A 25,343-nucleotide genomic window follows, 5' to 3' on the forward strand; every position below is an offset into this window, starting at 1 on the left:
CCCCCCCCCCCAAAAAAAAAACAGAAAAACCCCCACACAACTTATATAGAGGGCTGACCTAAAATCATGCACCTGACAATCTTAAATTTTGTACTTTAGTTATTTTTATGCATGATGGTGTAAAAATATCAAATCAAACTCTTATTTTTATTATTATTTTTAGAGAATTTAACCTTTTGACTATTCTTGGTTATTTGATTCTCTTCGGAATTTTGTAAGGCCAATAGCAGTTGAAGAATTTTATCTGTAGTTCGCAACTTACATTTGGGGAAAAAGCTGTTTTCTTCTAAAATTGATTCTGAAATGTGGAACCATCTTTACAAATTTAACAATTACTTTAAGACTGGCTGTGGAGGTCTCAGCTCACTAAACACAAACTTCTATTTCACTGTTAACAAGAAGAGGAAGACATCTGGACAGAAAAATATATCTTTTACTAAAATTAATAGAGGCAAGTCTTGCCTCTGAATGTAAGTTTTAATCAAGATTTCACCTTTATGTACATCTACATCAGAGTTCTGATAGCAACCACCTCACGCTGAATTACAAGATATTTTTTTTAAAACCACTATCTGATTTGACCTATGTTTGCTAACTTGTAACCATAAATGAGAGCATCCTACAGTAAAGAAAAAATTCAAATTTTGATTAGATAAGCTCAGATAACATGAGACAAGGGATTTTCAAAATATGACATACCAGTATTTGGTATGCAGAAGTTACTAAGGGTGCACCGATAGAGATTTTGGGGGCTGATACTGATAGCTGATATTTAAGGAGGCATTATTAGCCAATACCGATCCAATTTCCTATACAGCTTCCTCCAGCTGGTAAGTCTAGTGTGGTGGAAGAGGAGGAAGGAGGGAGCAGGGGCGGGGGGGCAAATCAACTTCCCCCACAGTGAGGCAGGGGGAAGGAGATGCCCAGGCAGGGCAGAATGGAGGCCGGGGTGTTGGAAAACAACACCCACCGCTGCTTGCACCTCGGGAGGGCACAGGGGAGCATGTGCTCCCTGGATCTGTGCGGGGCAGGGCAGGCAGAATTGGGCTCTTCTCAGTGGGGGCTGGGCGTGGAACAGGTGCCGGTGGTGCTGGGAGGATGTTGCATCCACCCCAAATTTCAGTGCCTTTCCGCTCCCAGCACCATCGCCACCTGCCTGGTACAGCCCCAGCTCTTCCCGGCGTGTGGATGGAGGCAGGGCACTGAGCCCAGCCTGCACCAGGCAGTTGGCAGTCGCAGCACTGGAAGCGGAGTGACAGCGAAATTTGGGGTGGATGCAGCATCCTCCTAGTGCCGCCAGCACCCGCTCTGAGCCCAGCCCCTAATGAGAAGGGTCCCACAAAGCCTTGGCTGCAGCCTGCCCCACCCTGTCCCACACAGATCGAGGGGCACATGTCCCCCTGTGTGCCCTCCTGGGGTGCAAGCAGCGGCGGCCCCTGCACATGAGCCATGGCTCCGCTCTGCCCTTCCCCTCCACCCTGCCTGGGCACCTCCTGCCCCTGCCTCTTCCCTCACCATGTGGGACACTGACCTTCCCCCCACCATGCCCCTCTTCTTCCCCCCTACCCCTTCTACTACACCAGACTTACCAGCTGGAGACAGCTCTCCACACTGCCGGCTGTGCTCCTTGCTGCCCAAGTGCTGCACTGCAGGTGCACTCAACACAGAACTCGGGCAAATTATCAGTCCCGTTGGGTCAATATCTGACACAGCCAGTTTTCTTTATATTGGTACCAATCTGATATTGGACCGATGCATCAGTGCACCTCTATAAATTACTTTCAGTTATTTTTAGTGGATACTTAACATCCTATAACTTTGGACTATGGTAAGAGATTCTGCGCTTGGCCTTCAACTGCATTTGCAGCATGCGCAGGAGGAGGAAGCTAAAATGAGTTAATAATTATGCTTCATATGTAAGGCTGGCCAGACTGGCTTGAATGTCAGTTAGGGAGCTTGGAGAGTTGTCCACTGTTTATAGCACCTTTCTCCTCATAGGATGCTAATACATTTGGGTGACAATAAAAGATGAAAGATGCAACACTGATCTAATGGTGAGGATTTATTACTGGTCACCTAATCAGGATGAGGAGGTGGATGGGACACTCTTAAGCAGGTGACAAATTTATCCAAAAGCTATGGAATGGTACTGATGAGAGACTTCAGTTTTCTGGACTTCAGCTGATAGAACAAAGCAGCCAAACATAAAATATCAAGACAGTTCCCAACTTCTGTGGAGGACAACTTTCTCTTCCAGAAACCTACAACTAGAGGAATATCTATCATGGGTCTTGTCCTGACCAACAGGGAAGAACTGGTGGAGGATATGAATATGATGGGTTAACTTGGGAGGAAGCGATCACAATACAGTAGAGTTCCAGATCCTCAGACAGGAAAAGCACAAGCGCCGCAAAATTAGGATGCTAGATTTCAAAAAGGCAGATTTCATCTGTAAGTCATACAAAGGCCTATGCAGCATAAACCATGGGTATGTTGTTGCCAAAGTTCAAGATCTTTTAAAAACCTAAGTCAAAGCTGCAAAAGTTAGAAGTACAGCTAAGCAAAAGGCCTCAAAAGCCTGTGTCTAAACAACTGTAATGTAAACCCTTCACAGATGTAACAACTAACTTGGTCAGCAAAGCAAAAAACAAACCATGCATATTTAATTAAACACAAATCAAACAAAGCACGAAGCCTAGAAAAAAAAACCACTATAAAAACATACAGCAAATAATCCAAATAATCATAGTTTCATCTTAAAACAATTAAAAGTACTAATTAATATAACCAAATACATTAAATGTTATTTTGCTATAATAAATGTATTTTTGTTAAAATGCTTAATTAAGTTGTAAAAGCAATGCAGCCTTGTCAAACATAAGTAATCTAAGGTTAAAAGAAACAAACCAGTGTAAAATGGCATTCCAAAATAGAAAAGAAAAAGGGAAAAAAGCTTCCCTTGCTCCTTTTGCTTTCACAAAAATATAAATCCCAACTAATTAACACCTTACAGGGTCCACAAAAATTCAGTTTAATCCACTTCTAAAGGTTTCAGTTAAACAAAAGAAAATTAAATAAAACCACAACTAATTCATTAAAATACTAAAACCAGTCAAATATAAACATTGAGCATAGGCTGAAAAAATAAAACTGCTACTTTAAAACTTTTAAATTTGAACTTCTATGGAGCTGAGCAAACCAACTCAATCCCCAGGAAAAACAAAAAGTCCTGGCCAGCAAACCTGTTTCTTCCTGAAATCCAAGGCTACAAAAGCATTGTCTTTATTAATCCAAATGCATCTTTGATATTGTGTATTCTAATAAAGCTTTTAAGTTTTAACTAAAATGATCTCAATCAATCTCCTCTTACCCACAGTTGAAATGAAGTGTAATATTTAACTTGTATTAGTATTACACTACTAATAGTGTAGTGTAATAGTTTTACACTACACTATTAAATGTAGTGTAATATTTAACTTGAGGGAATTAATAGGCATGGTGTCACGGTAGGCTAAAAGATAGAGGCAGAAAGATAAAGGCACTGATGAGGACTGGGAGCTTCTAAAGGGCAGAATATTGGAAGCCCAACCAGAAAACTGTTTCAACACAACAGAACTGCAAAAAGAATGACAAGTGACCAATGTGGCTACACAGAGCTGCAAAAATGCCTGAAATACAAAAGGAAAACATGCAGGCAATGGAAGAATGGGCAGGTTACCAAGAAAGTGTACCAGGAAAGAGCAAGAACCTGCAGGGACAAAATCAGGAAGACAGAGATAAAGAACCTGCCAAAAGAGGTTAAAGACAAGATGAGTTTTTGAAAGTATGTTGGCCAGAAAAGAAGGATCAACAAAGGCGTGGGTCCATGATTAACAAACAAGGGGAAACGCCTAACTGAAGATGCAAAGATGATGGATCAACTCAACTGCTACTTCGCCTCAGTCTTCACAAAAAAATATACTGCAGCCAAACCTAATAAGGATTATCTGGATAAGAAGGGGGCAAGATGAGGGAGAACATAACAAAAAGACATGGTCAGAGAGCTTTTGTTGGGTCTGAATGAATTAAACTCAGCAGGACCTCATGAACTTCACCGTGGTATACTGAAGGAACTGGCAGAGGAGATCTGAATACACCAGCAGGCAGGGACCGCATCCAGGCAGACCTGGATAGGTTAGAGAAGTGGGCGGATCTGAACAGGATGCCGTTCAGCAAGGGCAAGTGCAGGGCGCTGCACCTGGGGAGAGGGAACCAGCATTATGGTTATAGGTTAGGGGCTGACCCTCTCAGCAGCACAGAGGCAGAGAGGGATCTTGGAGTCAGGATTGACTCCAGGATGAATATGAGTAGGCAATGTGACGAAGCAATAGGCAGAGCCGACCGCACCCTGCCATGCATCAACAGGGGCATCACTAACAGGTCCAGAGAGGTCTTGCTCCCCCTCTGTGCGGCGCTGGTCAGGCCGCAGCTGGAGTACTGGGTCCAGTTCTGGGCGCCGCACTTCAAGGACGTGGAGAACCTGGAGAGGGTCCAGAGGAGGCCACTCGTATGGTTGAGGGCCTCCATGGCCAGCCCTGTGAGGAGAGGCTGAGGGACCTGAATCTCTTCAGTCTCCGCAAGAGGAGACTGAGGGGGGATCTTGTGGCTGCCTACAACTTTATCAGGGGCCAGCAGCAGGGACTAGAGGAAAGTCTGGTCACCAGGGCCCCCCTTGGAGTCACCAGGAACAATGGCCACAAGCTGAGGGAGGATAGATTTAGGTTGGATATCAGGAAGAACTACTTCACTGTAAGGGTGGCCAGAGCCTGAAATAGGCTCCCCAGAGAGGTGGTGCTCTCACCTTCCCTGGAAATCTTCAAGAGGAGACTGGATAGGCACCAGGCTGGGGTCTTATGACCCCTCCCACCCCCAGTGCTCATTCCTGCCCATGGCAGGCGGTCGGACTCGATGATCTGTCTAGGTCCCTTCCGACTCATTGTTTCTATGATCTCTGAACCCTTGGCAATGGTCTTCATGAAGCTGTGGGAGATGGCCAGGCACCAGAGGACTGGAGAATGGCCAATGTAGTGCTCCTCTTTAAAAAAGCAAAAAGGGAGGACCTGGGGAACTACAGACCAATTAGCCTCACCTCAATACCTGGGAAGTTACTGGAGCATATCATTAGGAAGGTGATTTGCAAGCAGCTGGAGGAGGCAACGTTGATCCCAAGCAGACAGCATGAATTTATGAACAACAAATAGTGTCAAACAAACTTCATCTCCTCCTCTGACAAAGTAATTACTTGGGTGGATGAAGAGAACGCTGTGGCTAGTGTATCTGAACTTTAGCAAGGCTTTTGACAAGGTCCAGCATGACTGTCTCATAAACAAATTGGGGAAATGTGGGCTAAATAAAACTACTACAAGGCGGATACCAAGGCTTGTGGCCACAAGGCTTGTGGCTCAATACCACAAGCAAAGGGAAATTATTAACAGGTCCATGTCAGAATGGCAGGAGTTTTCAAATGGAAACCACAGGGGTCCATCCTGGGCTCAGTGCTGTTCATTGTATTTATTAACAATTTGGATGCTAGCACAGAAAGCTTCTTGAGCAAGTCTGCAGATGACACAAAACCAGGAAGGACTGCAAATACACTGGAGAATGAGTGCAATTAAAAAATCTGAACAAATAAGAAAGCTGGACTAGCGCTAGCAGGATGAAGTTCAATGTGAACAAATGCAAGGCGGTACACACCTTTGGAGGATCAATCAAAAACACAAATATAAAAATGACGACACCTGGCTGGATGGCAGCGCTATGGAAAAGGACTTGCGAGTCTTGGTAGATCACAGACTCAATACTAGTCCACAGCGTCATGTATCTTCACAAAAGGCAAATGCAGTTTAGGGATGCATCAACAGAAGTATTAGGTGCAAGACACAGGAGATGACAGTGCCTCTACTCAGCACTGGTTAGGTCTCATCAGGAGTACTGTGTGCAGTTCTAGGCTCCACATTTTAGAAAGGACGTGGAGAAGTTAGAGAGGGTCCAAAGGCAGGCAACAAAGATGATCAAAGGCTTGGAAAGCAAGTCATACAAGAAGAAGCTGAAGGAGCTAAGAATGTTTAGCTTACAAAAAAGGCACTTAAGAGGGGACATGACAGCAGTCTTCAAATACTTGAAGGTCTGACATAAAGAAGAGGGAAAGTACTTTTTCTCTCTTGCTACAGAGAAGGACACAGATTAATGGCTTAAAGCTGCAGCAAAGTGAGTTTTAATTGGATATCTGGTAAAATTTCTTCACTGTTAGAATAGTGAGGTAGTGGACTAGACTGCCTATGGAAGTTATGGACTCTCCATCACTGGAGATGTTTAAGAAGAGCCTGAACAGACACTGGTTAGGGATGATCTAGGCACAGCTATACCTATGTTCTACTATGGGTATTTCTCATGCTTCTGGCTTTGCTGGTTGCCCTCCCTTTGTGCTACATGCATCAAATTTCTTAAGCCTTCCTCAAAGGCACTGGGTGCTGGCTGCAGCCAAAGCAGGGGATTTTGACTGGAATGTGCCAAAGCTCCTCCTGGAACTTAACCCAGAGGTTCCTGGCTAGAAGGTCTTGCCCCTTCACTCATGGCCAGACTGACTGCCATATTTGGCATCAGGAAACAATCTTATGACATGATCAGATTGGTATGGAATATGGGTTTATTTGCTTTCTTCTGTAATGGAGAGTAGGGTTAGACATTCCTATTTCCTGGGATCTCTTGATCATATATTGACAACATTTCATAGAAGCAGGATATTGACTGCTGTGATTTCCCTGCTTTATCTATGGCAGGTTAGGGTGTTAGGTCTGTGTTGTGTCAGGGTTCATGATAGTTTTTATATACAGTTTAGATTACAGATTGTATAGGATGGTTTCAATTGGAATAATCCTGGCTCAAGCAAGGGATTGGACTAGATGACCTCTGGAGGTCTCTTCCAGACTCTCTATGATTCTATAATTCCATGGGTTACTCTAAAGAAACTGAGAATCCTTGAAGCAGTAACTGGCTCTTCTCAACCACTAAATATACCCTCCTGCTCTTCTATCTGTGCCAGAGCTTGCTAAAGGGATTGTTTTCCCCTATCCACCCCTAGGGTTCCTGATCCAGAGGACTTCACTACACCCATACGTGGAACTCAGTATAAAAGGACTAGACCAGGGCTAAAATTCTTCTCCAAGTTAATGAAACTACAAATAAATTATAATAAAACACACTCATTTTGTGTCAAAATGCCTCAAATTTATTAAAAGATTTTTAAACTCTGTAGTTCTGCGAGTGAAGTGGAGAAGAGAATTACTATTGCCTTTTTAAACAAGAAACACTGGGGCATAAAACATTAAAATATAGTAAAAGAAAGTACATGGCTGACCAGGGATCTGAACCCAGGTCTCATCTGTGTCAAAGTCATAGACTTCCTGTCCGTATTCTTACTATTCAACATAGCACTTTCAGAGAAAACCACTTCCCAGGGGTAGCTAGGATCTGGATATGAGAATAAAAAGTTGGGTAGCTAAAATAAACGCTTGTAGTAAAAGCCACAACAAACATAACTAGTATTTGCATTGTTTTCTGTCCATTAATATCAAAGCACTTTAGAGAAGAAAGTAAAATAATCTAAAACCAAAATCTTACATTTTAATTTAGCACCACATTTACCAGAGCACTAAAAATGGGAGCTGCTTCAGTTGAATTGCACAGAGATGAAGACTGTATTAGGAGAACATGATGCAAGATCAAAGCATAATTCTGTAGGTTTTGGAAAAACATAACTCAGTATTTACCTTCACATTTTCATTTTCCCCAGTAATTTCAATGTTAAAGGAATTTCTTCTGACCCTAATGTTATTACTTCCTGTCCATTAAGAAAAAAATAGAATTCTACATAGTGCAGTATTTTACTTTTTGTAAAATATTATTTGTTTGGAGTTATATATTTTTGCTTACAACTAGTTATGGAATAGTTGCCTTCTTCTTTAATTATTCTTGGAAATACCTATTGCTAGGCATCTGAAGTACTGTGCATATATGATAAAGATTTGTATAATAGGACCCAAAACCTCAAAAGTTAAGCCAAAAACTTGAACCAAAAGGAAGAAAAAACAAACAAACAAAAACAAAATACCTCCAGAATTCAAAAGTAAAAGCTAGTGCAAAAGGAATTCAAATGGTTAAAGATTACTTAATCCAAATAGAAAGGGCTTGAAAGGAGCCTTGAAGACAAGAGGGAAACTCTGGTGAGTATAATACCCGGTGAGGTTCTTCCATAGACAGGCTCCTGAATAAGAAAAGCCCTATTCTGACCCAATTCAAATACACATTTAAGATACAAAAGATAAATCAGCCCATTTCAACGGCTTAGAGAGATACAAGAGTGGGAGCTGGTCACTCAAGTGTCTTGGCTCAAGATTATGATTAAGAGCTTGTTAAATATTTTTAAGCAAGTCCTTTTTTCCATGAACAGATTTCAAGAACTTTTATTTAGGGAAAGTAAATATAATTGAGGGCAATCTGTCAGCTCCTGAGGGCACTGGATATGTTTTAATAACAAATTTCTTCTGTATGTGCAACAGAACATGTAACTGGATAACATGCACAAATTAATTACCGAGGCTAAATTTTACATTATGCCATTTCCAAACAGTTTTTATGCAGTTATGTGCTTTTGTAGATTCAAAGGTTAGGCCTATACTGGATATATCAGATCAACTGACAGTAGCTGCTTAAGAATAGGGAAACGCGGGCACATATGGCACAAAATTATTTTTATGAAAGTTATTTTCTACTTCGTAATTTTTTAAAAAGAGCATTAAACTAAACTCTTATGTTGCATTTCTAAAAGTTTATTGAGAATTGTGGCTTTCTAGACTAAATGAAGTCTCATAGGTTTTGAGATAAGACAACAAAATAATAAATTCAACAGTAGCCTACCTGACCCCACTGGAGATGAGCCAACACTAAGACTTTGTATACTGCCATTCCTGAGCAATGTTGGTGATTTCTGAAGACTAGAACTTGTTGCACTGCCTGCAGCAGATGCCACAGATGAAGTTGGGGAAGCAGAAGACACCGATAGGTGGGAAATACTCTCCTGACTTTTATTTCCTTTGGGTCGACCAGGCCCATGTTTACTTTGCTTATTTCCCTTCCGTTTCTTTTCTGTTACAGTCTCTTCTTCTATCCCAGAAGTCTGAGCTCGCTTGTATCCTGTTGAAATAATGCTTGAATTACCCAAGTCACCAGGTGAGCTGTCAAAACTTTTAGACTGGGAAACAACAGCTGAGGATGATGAGAGGCCAATTAAGGAACTAAAACAATTCACAGTCCCTTCTTGGTTTCCAGTCTCTCCTTTATGTACATCTTTGGTTGATGAAGTCTGCTGGGAATGAGCATAGCTGTCATTACGTAGATCTGATTCTGTAAAGCTCAAGAAATCTTGGGGTGACTGTACTGAACTTCCAGAAGATGATTTTATACTGCCAGGTGTCCCCAAAAAACTACCTGTAGAAAGAAGGAAAAATAAAGATTGGTTTAAAAAAATACTACTACTGTTAAATCAGCTGAAGATTTGGATAGGCTAGAAAATATAACTGAGTATGAAATATTTGTACTAACAAGAAGGAAAGGCTTTTAAAAAAAATGTAATTTACTTTAATTAGTTCTATTGGCTTCTTGGTTTTCACTTAACCAGATCTGATTCTCAGTTTCACCATTCCTGAGTTTAAGACAAAGGTGAAATAGAAAAGGAGGAGGTGGTGAAAAAAAACAAGATGGTTACAATCTCCTAGTGTAAGGTAGGAATATGTTGCTCAAACTTTCACTCTGCTTTCAGTGGCCACCCTGAATAACCATGGTAGCAGTATGGACTGAATTCCCACCCCCGACAATTTGCAATCTGTCCTTGGTACTCTGCAACCCAGTTTGTACAGAGCAATTACTAGTTCTACAATGTCTGCGAAAATCCTCTGTACAAGGATGGGAGTATTTCTTTGGTTGGGAAGGGCATAAAAGGCAGAAGGTGCTTTGAGTGGCACTTCAGGGCTAATTTATACTGCCTGAGCAGCATGGAATTGCATTCCCTAACTTTATCTCATGTGTGCCTTAACTTTCTCTTTTATGAAACCTACATTTTGGACAAAATGAAAGCCACTGACCATTGAAGAACATATACTTAGAATCATGGAATCACAGAAAATTAGGGTTGGATGGGACTTCAGAAGATCTAGTTCAACCCCAATGACCTCATCCCAGCCAAAGCTTTAACTACCCAAGTCTTAAAAACCTCAAAAATGGAGATTCCACAACCTCTCTGGGTAGCCTGTTCCAATGCTTTACTACTGTTCTAGTGAGAATTTTTTTTCCTAACATCTAACCTAAACTTCCCCTGCTGCAACCTAAAACCATTGCTCCTTGCTGCCACCACTAAGAAACATCTAATTCCATCCTTTTCATAATGGCCCCTCAGGTAGGTGAAGGCTGCTATTAAACTGCTCCTCAGTCTCATCTTCTACAGACTAAATAAGCCCAGTTCCCACAGCCTCTACTCAAAAGTCATGTGCCCCAGACCCCTCATTTTCACTGCCCACCACTGAACTCTCTCCAATTTGTCCACATCCTTTCTTTAGGGCAGAGAAGGAAAGGGGGGGGGCAGCAAAACTGGGCACAATACCCCAGATGTGGCCTCACCAGTGCCAAACAGAGGGGAATAATCACTTCCCTCGATCTGCTGGCAACGCTCTTACTAATGCAGCCCAGTATGCCATTAGTCTTCTTTGCAACAAGGGCACACTGTTGGCTCCTATTCAGCTTATCATCCACTAACCCCCAGGTCCTTTTCTGCAGAGCTGCTGCCCAGCCAGTCAGTCCCCAGCCTATACCAGTGCATGGGATTATTCTCGCCTAAGTGCAAGACTTGTACTTGTCCTTATTGAACTTACTGAACTTCAGATTTAGAATTCCTCTGACTGCATCAGAACATACTTGAGAATCACAAAATTACTTTTGAGGAAACTGATAAAAGCTGTTTTTGTTGTTTTAACATTAATATGTTTATAATAACATAATATTAATGTAACATAACAAAATATCAATGAGTTAAATATTTATCATTTAGATAAAGTCAGTGATTGTAGGATAAACTACAATCCTGCCACTTAATTAGTAGCTATAGAGGGTTTCCATCATCAATCCTGACCTGTCATCATCTGCGTTTCTTCTACCCTTTTGTTTTTACAGCTGGTGTAAAGAGCATACTGGCATATTAAATACTTTAAAACTATATGGTATTTTAGCAAATCTAGCATTACTAGCCAATAACATACCTTAAAATACTAAGCAATCACCAGCTTGGTTAGAAAAGCAGAAAACAGCGCTTTTAAAAAAACCTTTATTTTTTTCACATCATTCTATTGCCACTCTGGGCTTCTGTATTTCATTTGTATAGTATTAAAAACAAACAAACAGAAGTCTAAGAAACATAAACAGCTTTGCTGATACATAAATATAATATACTGAAAATATGTTTTATTTGTGTGAAGAAGGCAAAATTAAGATTTTTAAATGTATATATTTTATATATGGCCCCCTTTACATGTTACACGTATTGCACTATTAACTGGTTAATGGCATAATTACCTGGAGACAAGCTACACGTGCAAAAAGCTCCAACACACAATAAAAAGCTACAATCAGCTATGAAGTTATACCTCGAAAATGTGTACTAACTTTATAGCTGGTTGCTATTGAGCTTTAACTTGCATGTGTACCAGGTTTCCCCTGAGGCTGAGCACCATGCCCAACGTAAAGCCCCTGGGCTCTGTGGATGGAGGCAGACGTGATCCCCAGAGCTTCAGGGTATGGGAAACCCCCAGGTCCTGGGGATCAAAGCTGCCACAAACCCTAGAGGGCTCTGGGGTGTAGGAATTGCCACAGGGATATTTCCTCTGCCCCCGTGGTGTAACATGGCAGGAGGCACAACTGCATGAATTGCACATTAGATCCTATTATGCCTTTACCTGCATGGGTATATGGGGCCTATGAAATCAATGAGTACCAGGAAAAGCTGCTATTAGGAAAGCTCAATCCTACAAACAGTATGTATGCAAATTGGTTTTTTGCCTTCAATGGGATGGGACTACTAAGACGACTAGAATAGAAGTGTTCCATTTTCATCCCTAATTTTGCAATACAAAAAATCTTAGTTACAGAAAACATTAGAGTAAAGCCTGTTTTGAAACACTTGGAAAGCACCTCAAAATGTTACACAAAGAAATCTGTTAAGGACAGTAAATGTTACAATGATTGCCCAAAATGTTGTTCTTCCCTAAAACAAATCTCATGTCTTAATACATATTTTTATAATACCTTCATTTGGAAAAAGAGCTTTCCCTTTTTTTTCTTGCTAATATTCAAATTGTATAATTATAAAGAACACATTGAGAGCAAGGCGAAAAAACTCCCAGGAGTAGGACAGGAGTAGGACAGTCATCTTTAAGTATCTCAGCAAACCTGAGAGTTAGTTACCCACTTGCTGGGTCTAAATTTTAGCCTGAAAAGAAAAGGAGGTTAGTTAAATACAAAATGAAAAGTAAAAAGAAGCAAGATTAATCTAATTTTTATGCTGATTTTAAATTTGCTACATAAAAACTGCAACTTGAAGAAAAATCTTCAGGGAACTAATAAACCTTTAAAATTTTAATTGCTTTAGACAAGAAATTTTCACTTTCAACATAGAAGACAAAGAATATAAATAAAAATACATCTAACAAGCTTTCAAATGTACTCATTCTTAAATGTTTTTTTTCTCAAAACTCTAAAATACGTATAGAGTAATTACAAACTTTTAAACACCAGAGCATTAACAGGTAAAGTTGATATTCTGTTGTTATAATCTTACATGTTCTCCCTCAAACAAGCATTTTGTACACGATATGCTGAAATGCTATCAAAGGCATTTAGATATTTAAAAGAAACTGTGTACTCAACAATCCTGAAGAATGCACTACATGCAAAAGCTTGTCTAAGTCTCTTTCCCAGTCATACGTTTGGTTTGGTAAAAGATGTCGCCCACAAGACTTTTCATCTTGGGGGAAAAAAATCTTAGAACATATTATACGTTTTAAAATATAAAGCTATAAACAGTAATTAGTTCAACTTCATTTTTACACGCAGCAACTTAAAGCCATTAGTGTTAATATTTTAAATGTTTCATGCAGGAGGCAAGGACTTTTGTGGGCGACATCTTTTACCAAACCAAACGTATGACTGGGAAAGAGACTTACACAAGCTTTTTTGCATGTAGTGCATTCTTCAGGGTTGTTGATATTTTTTATTACGGGGGATATCTTTTATTACCACAACTAAATAGTTAGAAAAATTGTTCTTTGCAAGCTTTCAGGCACAATCACCCTTTTTCAGGCATATGCTTACAAGGAACAATTTTTCCAACTATTTAGTTGGTCTAACAAAAGATATCATATCTACACAAAGAACCTTGTCTGCCTATGTCCTTAGACCAACATGGCTACAACCAACAACCCTAAAGCATAGAACATATCAAATTTTGCCATTTGTTATGCCTGAAGAAGGGTGTTTGTGCCCAAAATCATGCATTCTTCAGGTCACTTCAGGACCCAAAGAAGAATGGACTTCATTCAAAAGCTTGTCTATCTCTCCCAGCCATGCAGTTGGTCCAGTAAAAGATATCACTCACAAATGTCCTTGGGCTCTTGCATATTTCTGGAACCATCACAGCTACAACCATCACCCCAACCCCACTTAAAAGATTTAATATTTTTAACTATGTCCCCTAGGCTTATACCTTATATGCTGAATTTCAGTTTTGAATTATTTTTTCAGCACATTTATAAACTGCTGGAAACAGAAAGCTTATGGGAAAAGTGTACCAATCTAAAAAGGCATGATATATAAATAAACCATATGGAAAAAAAGAGCTACGACTCTGTCCAAAGAGAAACCCATTTTTTTCTGAAAAAGCAACATGCATTTCTTGAAGTCATTCGTTTTTTAACATTTGTATTCAGGTTAAAGAATAAACTTAAGTACAAAATTTCTATTCACTAATATAATTGCATTTCAAAACAGAATAATTATTAATTAATACCTTGCTGAAAAGGACTAGCTGCCGACACAGTTGTTCCTGGATTCCTTCCACCACCAGGCTTTCTTCCCCTCTGACCTGAGCTGTGACCTGCAGATTTCTTCCCTTTGCTCTCTGACCCTCTTGCCTCTGAAGCATCTTTTCCACTTGAAGTATGTGCAGAGACTTCCTGGAAATTTGCATTTGTAAATCGAGCTGTGGTATCCTCCAACCTCTTCAAGGAGCCTGGCATTGAGTTGTTGCTAGTACTTGTGTAGGTCTAGCATTTTGATTCAAAGAAAGGAAGGGGGGGGAGGAAAAGAGACAGTTAGACACCCCAAAAAATCCTTATGCATCAACCAATAAGCATATTAAGACAAACAAGACATTTCTGTCATATCATAGAAAACTTCACAAACTCACAATATTTTTTTGTAAGAATTAAAAGAAAAATGTTTAGTCTTGTATATAATACAACATAACAAAGAACAGAAATCAGTTTCTAACACTTTTTTTTCAGAACAGATACAGTATAAATTGTCAGTTCACCTAGCAAGAATCAAATATTAATAATTAGTGGAAGATACATGGTGACTTAGATACATGGTGACATATCCACCATATTTATCAAAAGCTAAATAGCAAACACTGGTACATCTACTTATCAAAATAATGCCACTTTTTACCACCAATTTCTGCCACACTTTGTGTAATAAAAAACCCTACAATTCTGCAATTATGGCACCAGCCCACAAATTTATACAAATACTTAATTGTATACAGTTACACTCATTTAAATCTGCAAGATTACTCAAAGAGTACAAAGATAAACCCAGACACAGTTTTGAACGCTAAGGTTCTGAAACAGTTTCATTTTATAGAACATGTTTGTGTTTGTTCAGTGAAGGGAGTATTTGGATTATTACATGGGGTCCAAAAATGCCAAAATTATGTGCAACTGAGAATGTGTAATGGTAAATCTCTAATATTATAAGGGGGATCTGAAATATCTAAAAGAAAGCACATCCATTTTATGCTATACGTTTCACTCTACATTAATATTCCAGTCTATCTAGCATGCACACTCAATCTTTCCATAAGAGTTGACAAGTTAATATTTTGGGTAACAGAAAATAATTTAAGCTGATGAGGACAAATGCTTATTTTTCATAAAACTAAAATGTAAGTAAGCTAGAAAAAATGATGAATAAATAAAAAGTCTGTTTTTAGATGCAAAATTAGAAGTGGGTAAGCACTTAATTATCAGATTCAGACAAAGTCAGTTTGACAGATTTGTTAGATAGTTAAATCAACATGACCTTTGTGGTGTACTTTTCAGTGAAAATGTTACAATGATAGTCAGCTATCACTCACTATTTGTTAACTTTGGATGAACCCCACATTCCACTCAAGACAAAGGTAGAACTCTTGACTTTATAGCTATCTTTGTATCTTCAATAGTTCGTATCTATGTTTATTTTCACTTAATCTGTTAAGTCTATAAAATCATATTTTGAAACTAATAAAAATGAAGTATTTTACTAAATAGGAAAAGGAAAAAAAATGAGTGAGATTATTCAGTAGAGTTACATTTTACTTACTTTAGAAGTAAAACAAAGGAAGTAAAACATTTGTTTTGTTTTTGATTGCCAAAGCTTTTTAAGTGTAAAACACTGTTTAAACATTCAGAAAAGTCTCTATTTATGTATTTTCCATAACAAGTAAATTGTTTTCTTGTTCTTTACTTGGCAAAGCCCTGAGATTCAGGGTAGCACTTAAGCATGTCTTTAAAGGCATTCATATTAAGGAAGGCTCTTATAATGTGTTTAAGTCCTATTAAAACATGGGTACTTTCTACTAATGAGGATGCTTTTATGAATCAGGGACTATAGCATAGTATGTTATTATCTTTTCCAATAATACATGCAGCAATAAAAAGTTACCCCACTTTTCAATAACACTGCTATCAGGAAACACAAAAAATTTCCATCACAATAAAAATAATTTTGATTCCAAATTAGTTCAGTTTTCAGTATACTCCCAGAGTAATTTACTTCATCTTTTCAAGTTTTCATCACTCAGTACAAACAAGCTAAGTAGACAGAACGCTATTTTGCTGAACTACTATCAACGATTTTGCTTAACTGACTCCCATGGTGAGCTTAGAAAGAGATGAAATTCCATTCAACAGACCAACAGGATTCAAGCTGGTTAAACTTCATGGCTTACTTTAGAAATACAAACCTTTTCTATGCAGGACAGGTCAACATAGAAACTACCCAATCTCATTTTTCAATCATTTTTGCATTAGTTGGGATGGTCCTGAAGCTCTCCATCCCTCTCACATGTGACCTATATGACCTAGTACAGGTCAAAAGCCATGTAAAGAAAACACACTGGTACTCCTCACTAATGCATCAAATAGGGGAGGGAGAGGAAACTGGGTAGGGATGATGTAAATAGAAATATGAACTCTCACTGTATGCTCAAATTGGATCTGGTCTGCTCCCCAATGACAAGAGATGAAATATATACTGGAGTTGTCCTGGAGGAGGAAGGTGATGGGCTTAGAAATGGAGCACAGACATAGTATTATTTAAAATGCTAATCTTCTCAAGTTCAGAAATAATTGCATTTTCCCATATATTGCTATCAGAATGGTACCTATAGTCTGTTTCTCACTATAGGGAGCAGAAACAGATACCACTTGAACTATTTCAAAATGTCACCGACTGAGAACCAGTTCACAACTGTTACAAGATAGGGTGCAGACACCCATAACTGAACCATTCCAAAATGTCACTACCTGGGAACCATTTCACAATTGTGTGAAGTGCTGTGGCTCCAACAACAGGGCAGGAGCATACAGCCAAGGATGCCTCTTTAGTGGGCAAATGGGGAAGGCAGTGTCTATACCTGGAGAGCTGCTCGTATTTTAAAGAAGCCTTACTGAGAGTGCAGGAAACAAACCATCATGATGTGGAGGAAAACTAGCAAGTACAGCAGTAGACTTGCTTAGCTTAGCAGGGCCAAGCTAGTCTGTTTTGGCTTCCTTTTTGTGTTTTGGCTTAGCAAGCTAACACGCAAAAAGGAAGCTTACAAGTGGAAACTTGAACAAAGCTAGGGAGGAGTATAAGAGTATTTGCTTGGGCATGCAGGGAGGCAATCAGGAAGGCCAAAGCCCAATTGGAGTTGCAGCTAGCAAAGGATGCGAAAGGCATCAAGAAGGGTTTCTACATGTATGTCAGCAACAACAGGAAGATCAGGGAAAAGTACAGGTCCCTTACTGAATGGGGGAGGCAACCTAGTGACAGATGACCCAGAAAAGGCTGAAGTACTCGGTGCCTTTTTTACCTTCGTCTTTAAAAGCGAGGTCAGCTCCCAGACTACTGCACCTGGAGGCATAGTTTGGGAAGAAGGTGGGCAGCCGTCAGTGGCAAAAGAACAGGTTAGGGACTATTTAGAAAAGCTGAATGTGTACAAGTCCATAGGGCTGGACACAATGCACCCAAGGGTGTTGAGGGAGCTGGCTTATGTGACTGCAAAGCCAGTGGCCGTCATCTTGGAAAACTTGTGGCAATTGGGAGAGGTCCTGGATGACTGGTAAAGGGCAAATATAGTGCTCATCTTTAAAGAAAGGGAAGAAGGAGGATCCAGGGAACTAAAGACTGGTCAGCTTCATCTCAGTCCCTGAAAAGAGCATGGAGCAGGTGGTCAAAGAATTCATTTCTGAGCACATTGGGGAGAAGGTTATTAAACAGTCAGCATGGAGTCAACAAGGGCAAGTCATGCCTGAACAACCCAATTGCCTTCTATGATGAGATGACTAGCTTTGTGGATGTGGGGAGACCAGTGGAAATGATATACCTTGATTTTAGCAAGATTTTTGATATTATCTTCCACAACATTCTCACAAACTAAGGAAGTATGGATGGGTTGGACTGTAAGGTGGATAGAAAACTGGCTGGATTGTTGGGCTTAAAGTGCACCTATACACATGTTGGACGCCTGCTCCAACATGTGCCAATTAATGCATTCTGTCAGCCTCTGTGTTGCATGTATCCAGTGTCCCCACGCATCAAAATAGCGGACGGGGCACTTGAACTAAAGCTTATTCGACTGCAACCATTTTGCCCACCACCATTTTTAAGCGTGGGACACTGAATGCATGTGATGCTGTGGGTACTAATTAGAGCGGCTCTGTGGAGCCCTGTCGTATGTCCTCTAGTATCAACTCAGATACCTCAAGCTGCATACACCAGACCGGCCCCAAGCACAGGCCCCATGCTACACACAATGACCCATAACACACGTGATCCCCTTTGTCCCCCAACTTGTCCATGACTGTGCCATATGCACCTGTTTTGACCAGCATGCAGCACCGTAGCACCCCCACCTGGTCCAGGATACACTGCACTTCATGACCTGTGCTGCACTCAGCTTGAGTCCCAGACCAACTAGAACAGGAACCACATGCAGCATAGTTCAGACCAGCCAGCAGGTGGGGAGCACTTTGTGCGCTGCAGTCTGGGACCAGCTGGTGTAGGTGCCATATGTAGTGCTGATTTTGGAGCAAGTACTATAGGCGCTGGATCCAGCACGCAGGACAGGGAAGAATGTGTCCGTGAGCCCAAACTAGCCTGTGAACTGGCCCTGCACCACTCATCTGGCTCCTAGGGCCAAATGAGTTTGACACCCTGGCTCTGCCAAAATAAGCTATTTAATTCTGTTATTGCTATCTCAATACTGGCCAAAGGCTTAGTCTAAAGTGTAATAAAAAAGTCATACTACATAACTGACATTCTTATAATAGCAAAAGTTTGTACTGTGTACCTGGTCATTCTGTTAGATGTTTAACATTTGATTTATTAAACTATTTTGAAATCTATCTATACTCAGGCTCAAACTGGCTTGATGATGCCTGTGCCTCATGAGGAACTGAGGTAACTGTAGTTCCCCAAATTTCAGGTCATTTATTCAAGTGGTTCCTCAAATACAAAAACCCAAAACACAGCATCTGACAGTAAAATTTTCTAGTTTCTATTTTTTTACATCTATTGGAGCTCAAAATATTGAGTGCAATGATTCACCTCATACTGGCCTCACCCAATGGGGATTGAACTTCAGTGTTTGGTACCCATTCCACACAGGGGAAGTAATTTTCAAGTTATCAGAGGTTCAAGCATTTTTTTAAGTTATCAGTAGCTCCACAAATTGAGTTAAACCTCAGTCGCCTACTACAGACTGATTTGAACATGCTGCGCAGGACTGTTATTTTCAGGTATACAGTCTCTAGGTTCTTCAGTCAACATGCAGTAGCCACTGAACTTGAGCATCATCCAAGAATTATAACCTTGAGTTCTACCCCCAGCAAAGATCTGAGAATGTGCACTGTGCAAATTCCTATGTTGCATGCTATGATGAAAGACAGCATAGGGACTCGACTTTTCAAAGTTTCACACTGAAAGCAGTTTTTTGTCTAAGAGTAGATACTTTAATGTCCTCTAAAACCTTCAAGCAAAAGCTCAGATTGTCTTGAAAATTGCTATGCCATGGTACACAATAAGTGGCATGTGTTTAGGATAATTTTCCCAAGTGTTTCCTCATAAACAGTTCCCTTAATAAGGTATTGATTGTAACAAAGTGCTCTGAAACTCACCTTCGTATGAGATTGATCGTCTAAAAATATATATGTTATAACAGAGCCAGAGATGGAGTTTGTGGCACAAATTTAGGATCACTAGTTAAGGAAAGGTTGCAGGAAATATTAAGCTTGCAAAAAAGGTGCTTAAGAGAGGACATGATGGCAATCTTCAAATATCTGAAGGACTGTATGGCAGGTTAGAGCCCCAGGGGTGGCCATAATGCCAGCTGGTGGCCGTGTGGCTTCTGCCTGGCTTGGCCTCCAAGACTGACCTCCCTTAAATGCACCCTTAGCCCACCTTGTTCTTACTGAGGATTATGTAAATGTGCCTGCCGACAGGCCTTAGAGAGTGAGCCTTAAGCTGTGCAAGTCACTACCATGTCCCTCTTGGACCTTCTTAGTCTCAGTGAGCCCCTTAATGGCTCAGTGCATGGCTCCGTCCTTCCCTACACTGCACCCCATGCCTCACTGGTGTTATCACTTATGATGTTAGCTTTACACACTCAGCCCTCTTGGGCACTCAGAACCCACGATCCCTCACTCAGCCCCTCCTTTCTGAGCTCTCTGATCACTTGGTCCTATATTCAGCCCTGCCTGGGATTCTGGACACTTGATCCCATGCACAGCCTCTCTGGGCTCTCGGACATCTGGTCCTATGCACGGCCCCTCTCTCTGGGTTCTTGGACCACCTGTTCCGCCTCTCCACCCTTCTCTGGACCCGTGAACCTTTTAGTCAGGCTCAGTCCCTTTCTGGACCCATGGACCCACTAGTCTGGCTCAGTCCCAGTCAGCTGTTGGGGCTCATTCCTAGTTTCCTGGGTTCCTATATGCCCTGCTGGGCCCCACTTCATCTGGGTTCCTGGGTTACCGGTTCTGTAAGGAGGCCTTGAGCCTCCCTCAGCAGGGCTCAAGGCTAAGCCACCAGTACAACTTAATAAAACAGCTAGGATCTCTGACAGGACCCAAACCCTGCCTGTGTCTAACGAAATCAAGGACACCTGCCTGTATACACGAGTCCCGTTCTATCCCAGGTACCTTTATTTTGTTCTCTGGACTGCAGCATTGCTGGCTCGATACCCACAATCAATTCAGGAGCCCTGCTGCTCTGGGTTCCTCTCTTCATGACTTTAAGAGCAAGACTGACTGACCAGCTCTGGCTCAGTGCTTATATAGTTCCAACCTAGACTGCTGCTGGTCAGGTGAGTCCTTAATCAACCCCCTTTGCCACCTGCAAGTAGCCTTTTAGGCTATTTGCCCTCTTAAAGAAACAAGCACACCCCAGTGCCCTGTTACAGGCTGCCATAAAGAGGGAAAATACCTTCTCTTTCTTGCTACAGAAAGCAGGATACAGACCAATGGCTTGAATTTCCAACAAAGAGGGTTTAGATTGGATATTAGGAGAAACTTCATCGTTAGAACAATGAGGCAGTGAAACAGAATAAGGAAGCTGTGGACTCTCCATCACTGGAGGGGTTGTAGAGGCTGGACAGCCACTATGTCCTACTGTGGGTATTTTCCTCGCTTCTGGACTCTACTGGTTATTATATGGGGCTGGGAGGGACTTGTTCCTCCACCCCCAATCACCTCTCCACTGCTACATGTGTAGGGGCATTTGATAAGCTTCTCTCAGAGGCATTTGGTGTTGGCTGCAGGCAAGACTAGGGATTTTGACTTGTATGTGCTCCTGCTGAGACATAAACCCAGAGGTTCCTGGCTATATGGTCTTATCCCTCTTTTCAGACTCAGACCAATCACCATATTTGGTATCAGGAGGGAATTTAACCTATGGTCAGATTGACATGGACTGTGGGGGTGTTTGCCTTCCTCTGTAACAGGATGCATGGCCCTCTCCCTGGGATCTCCTGAACATATATTAACAACCTTTACAGCAGCAGGATGTTGGCTGGTGTGTTTCCCCTGCTTATTTGTGGCAGGTTAGAATGGTAAGTCTTGTACTGTGTCAAGGTTGACTGTGTAGTGTTGCTAAAAGGTTATAAAATGGATTTGTGTAGTACAGTTTGGATAGGAACGATCATGCCTCAGGAAGGCGGTTGGACTAGATAACCTCCAGAGGTCTCTTGCACACCTACTTACCTATGAATCTACGAAATATAATTCCTCATTCCTTAAAACCCTGCGTCTGAAAAACTGGTGTCCTAAAACAGGGTTCCAGATATAACTTAGGCAAGGACATAAGGAGTACAATCTTCTGAGATGACCAGTCCTCTATGATATTGAACACTTTCTCCTACACTAGCTTCCAAAATGTAAAAGACAGCTTGAGGATGTCTTTGTCACCTTGCTGCCACACTTCAGTTGATACTTTCCTCACAACACAATTGCCTTTCCCTTCCCTTCCATCACAATACCTTAATATCACAGTACCTGCTAAAAACAAAAGTAATACCCTCAAAAAATAAGTAATAAGTAACCTTTCAGTTCTACCCAGACAACTGCCTTTAAAGCAGCAGAAGTCTAATTAGACACATATATCTTAACTGTGATCCATTTGATATTTTTCAAAATGAAAAACAACACCAAAAATTATAACAAAAATGACACTAATCAAAAGTAATCCATCCTTCCAAAATGCACCTTATGTCATTCATCCAAGTTAAAACAATTTGAAGGTGTTCAAAGGCATAGGTGAATCATTAACACAGCTATATAGCCAATAAAAAAAAAATTCCTTACAGTTGTAGCTAACAAGATAGAAAAATCATACTTGTGGGAAGGAACATGAAACTTGTAGTATGGAAACACTTAAAAATAAAGTAAATATGGCTAAAATCAATTTTATTCTAATGTAATTCTAAATGAAAGAAAATAATATTTAAAAGAAATACCCTTAAGTACAACTTTCTTGACAACACTATACCTAATAATCAGAATACACAGTGGAACCTGTTTAAATTATTAAAGGTTTATGAAATACAGGGTATGGGTTTTGAGTCTAGAAAAGCAAACAGTACTCAAATGAAATAATGGTGAAAGAGATCTTTGAGAATAGAGGAACAGGGAAGGTGAAAGGAAGACTTACAGGAACAAGCCACAGAAAGTTACTTCTATATATATACAGCAGTCAGAAGATTTTTGTTTGTTTGTATTACTATATTACAGTCACACTTACAAACTTCTGTAAGGGATCTTTTGTGCAAGGCCCTACATACTATGAAAAAAAAGGTGTTATTTCCTGCCCCAGAAAGCATACAGCTATGGCAAGTAGACAAAAAGGAGACTGGAAAGAAGAGATCATAAAAGATTAAAACAGTAAGAGCTTCCAGAAAAAGTGTTTTCTATTGTGGCTTCATTAGCAGGAACACCTACCAGTAAATAAGCCTGGAAAAAGCAAGAGATTTTCAATCTGTACTTTGGTCATTGCACAAATATGCAATACCAACATGTATTACATTGCTTATGTGTTCTGAACACTCACTTCAACATATGCTTTTATGAAAGAAAAACTCCTTAACTTCTAGGTGGCTTAAAAAAAATCCATCCCTTAGAAATGATAGAAGAAAACGTCTATTTTGGGGCTGAGATTGGAGTTTGTTATCTGAATCAAAGAAAACACCATCTATCTTTGGCAGCTCCAGATCCTCTATACCAGCGTTTCTCAATCCGTGGATCACAAGAACATATCAAAGCATTGCAAAGAAGCTTTAAAAATGGATTCTGCTTTAAAGGAGCAAAATGTGGGAAACTGGCTTTTCCCTTGCAGGCTGGCAGAGTTCCAGCCTGCGAGGGGCTGCTTGGGCTGCCCCGGCTCCACCCACCCACCCGCTGCCCCACACACTGGGGGTGCTGGGTAGCAGCAGGTTGGGGGTGAGGGGCACTAGGTTGGGACTGGCAACTGAAGTCTACAAATGGGTCCTGGTACAAAAAAGGTTGAAAACTACTGTTCTATACAGTAGCAAAAAAGTTCTGCTTTCTTCAAGCATCCTTTTCTGCCACAGATTCTGGTCATATCAAGTCCACTCACAAAGTATTCTACCTAATTTGAAAGCAAAGTTTTAAAATCGTAAGTCTGGTAATTCATAATACAATATATATTGTTCCAGCAGGATTACGGTATTATGAGCTGTGATATACTGCAGTGGAAAGAAGGAAGTAGGAGAAATCCATTTTATCCACTTACTGGATAAGTCCTGCAACAGACAAGACTTGAACTAGTTCAACTTAGAATTTTAAAAATTTTAAGCAAGCTTTTCATTGTGAACATTAAGTTCCCTCTCAAAAAGCACATTCCCCCCCCAAAGAAAAAATCCAAAGCATGTCACAACGTTCTCTTCAGTGTCTCCAAGATCTTCAGCCAACAATCATTTGCACCATTCTCTTAATTGAATCCTGAAATTCTTTGTAAACTTTTCCAAAATTTAAAATTTATTGCAGAAAGATCTTCCTCAAGGCAAGCATAAATTTAAAATTTCTAATAAAGATTTGATTTAGATTCCTGCCAGCCACATTAAAGGAAAATTTAATTTGGTAACACTGCTCTTCCTTGCCAACTTTCAGTAACCTTCAGATTCTCTTGCCATATGCATCTCTGGTACTTCATATCAGGCTTGACCAGACAGAAATAGAAGCAAGCAGCTAAAAGGAAGGATAAGCCCAAGCATAGGCAGTGGAAGAGGAGGGGCTAACACAGCTTAGCCCCCCAAACATGGGGCAGCAGTAGGACCTCAAGGCAGCCTAGCCAAGGGCTTCCAGCACCTGCAGCTGGGCTGGGGCTAGGGGAGGGGCAGGTACCAGGGCACAGCCAGCACCAGGATCAGGACCAGGGCACAGCCAGCACAAGAACCAGGACTAAGCTGCATGCGACTTGTCTAGGGGGCGTGGCTCTTGCTGCTACAGCCCAGGAGGCATGGGGGCACGTGCCCCCAGATCTGCATGGGCATGGCAGGCTACCGCAGCAGGCTGGGCCTGGGCTGTGGCAGTGCTGAGAAAAGGCTAAGAGGGGGTGCAGCCACCCCAAAATTCACCGTAGCCCACCCAACCCCCCACCCTGCGCCACTACCGCCCACCTGGACCACAGCACAGCACCCCCACCGGGAAGAGCCTGGCACTACCCTGGCCCCAGCCCACAGCAGCAGTCTGCCCTGCCCCACACAGATCCAGGTGCACATGCCCCCCATACCTCCTGGAACATGTGCAGTGGCAGAAGCCACTATGCCCTCCCTGCACCCCGTGGATGAGCCACGGCTTCATCCTGACTCGGCAGGGCAGGGCAGGTGTGAGGGTTCTGGGGGCCACAGCATTTCCGGCCTGGTAGTGCAGCCAAAGCTGGCCCCACTCCAGCCCCTGGTTCCAGGCCCCCCCAGGTGGTGTGGGGCTGAGGCCAAGGCTGGAATAGGGAGGCAGCCAGGGCCAGTGTGGGACTGGGGGCGGGCACCAGATTTGTTGGCGCAGGGGGCACCAGCTCCAGGCAATGACCCCAGGTGCAGAGGAAGGGACAGCTGCACGGGTTCAGCAGCCTCAGCCTTGATCCTGGGCCCAGCTCTGCTCCACTCCGCTTCCTCCCAATCACTGCCCACTGCCGCCCACCCACCCTTTCCCCACCCCCTGCCCCTTCCCCCA

The 25,343-nt window shown here is 41.5% G+C and overlaps 1 protein-coding gene and 1 long non-coding RNA gene across 6 annotated transcripts in view; both read right to left on the reverse strand.

Moving 5' to 3' along the window:
• Positions 1–25,343, reverse strand: part of MLLT10 (myeloid/lymphoid or mixed-lineage leukemia; translocated to, 10) — a 320,600-nt gene that overhangs the window by 135,341 nt on the left and 159,916 nt on the right. For all 5 annotated transcript variants that reach the window (XM_019508311.1, XM_019508315.1, XM_019508310.1 and 2 more), the window contains 2 exons: positions 14,147–14,402; positions 8,956–9,525 (listed from right to left, as the gene is read on the reverse strand). In XM_019508311.1, coding sequence (XP_019363856.1) covers positions 8,956–9,525; positions 14,147–14,402 — 826 coding nt within the window. The remainder of the gene's footprint in view (positions 1–8,955; positions 9,526–14,146; positions 14,403–25,343) is intronic.
• Positions 2,625–3,732, reverse strand: LOC109291334. The gene is made up of 2 exons (XR_002095816.1): positions 3,478–3,732; positions 2,625–3,399 (listed from the first exon to the last, which is right to left on the reverse strand). It is a non-coding gene; the product is annotated as an uncharacterized LOC109291334 (long non-coding RNA).

Source organism: Gavialis gangeticus, unplaced genomic scaffold (genome assembly GCF_001723915.1).
Source record: "Gavialis gangeticus isolate Ggan-Ray unplaced genomic scaffold, GavGan_comp1, whole genome shotgun sequence".
Lineage (NCBI taxonomy): Eukaryota > Metazoa > Chordata > Crocodylia > Gavialidae > Gavialis > Gavialis gangeticus.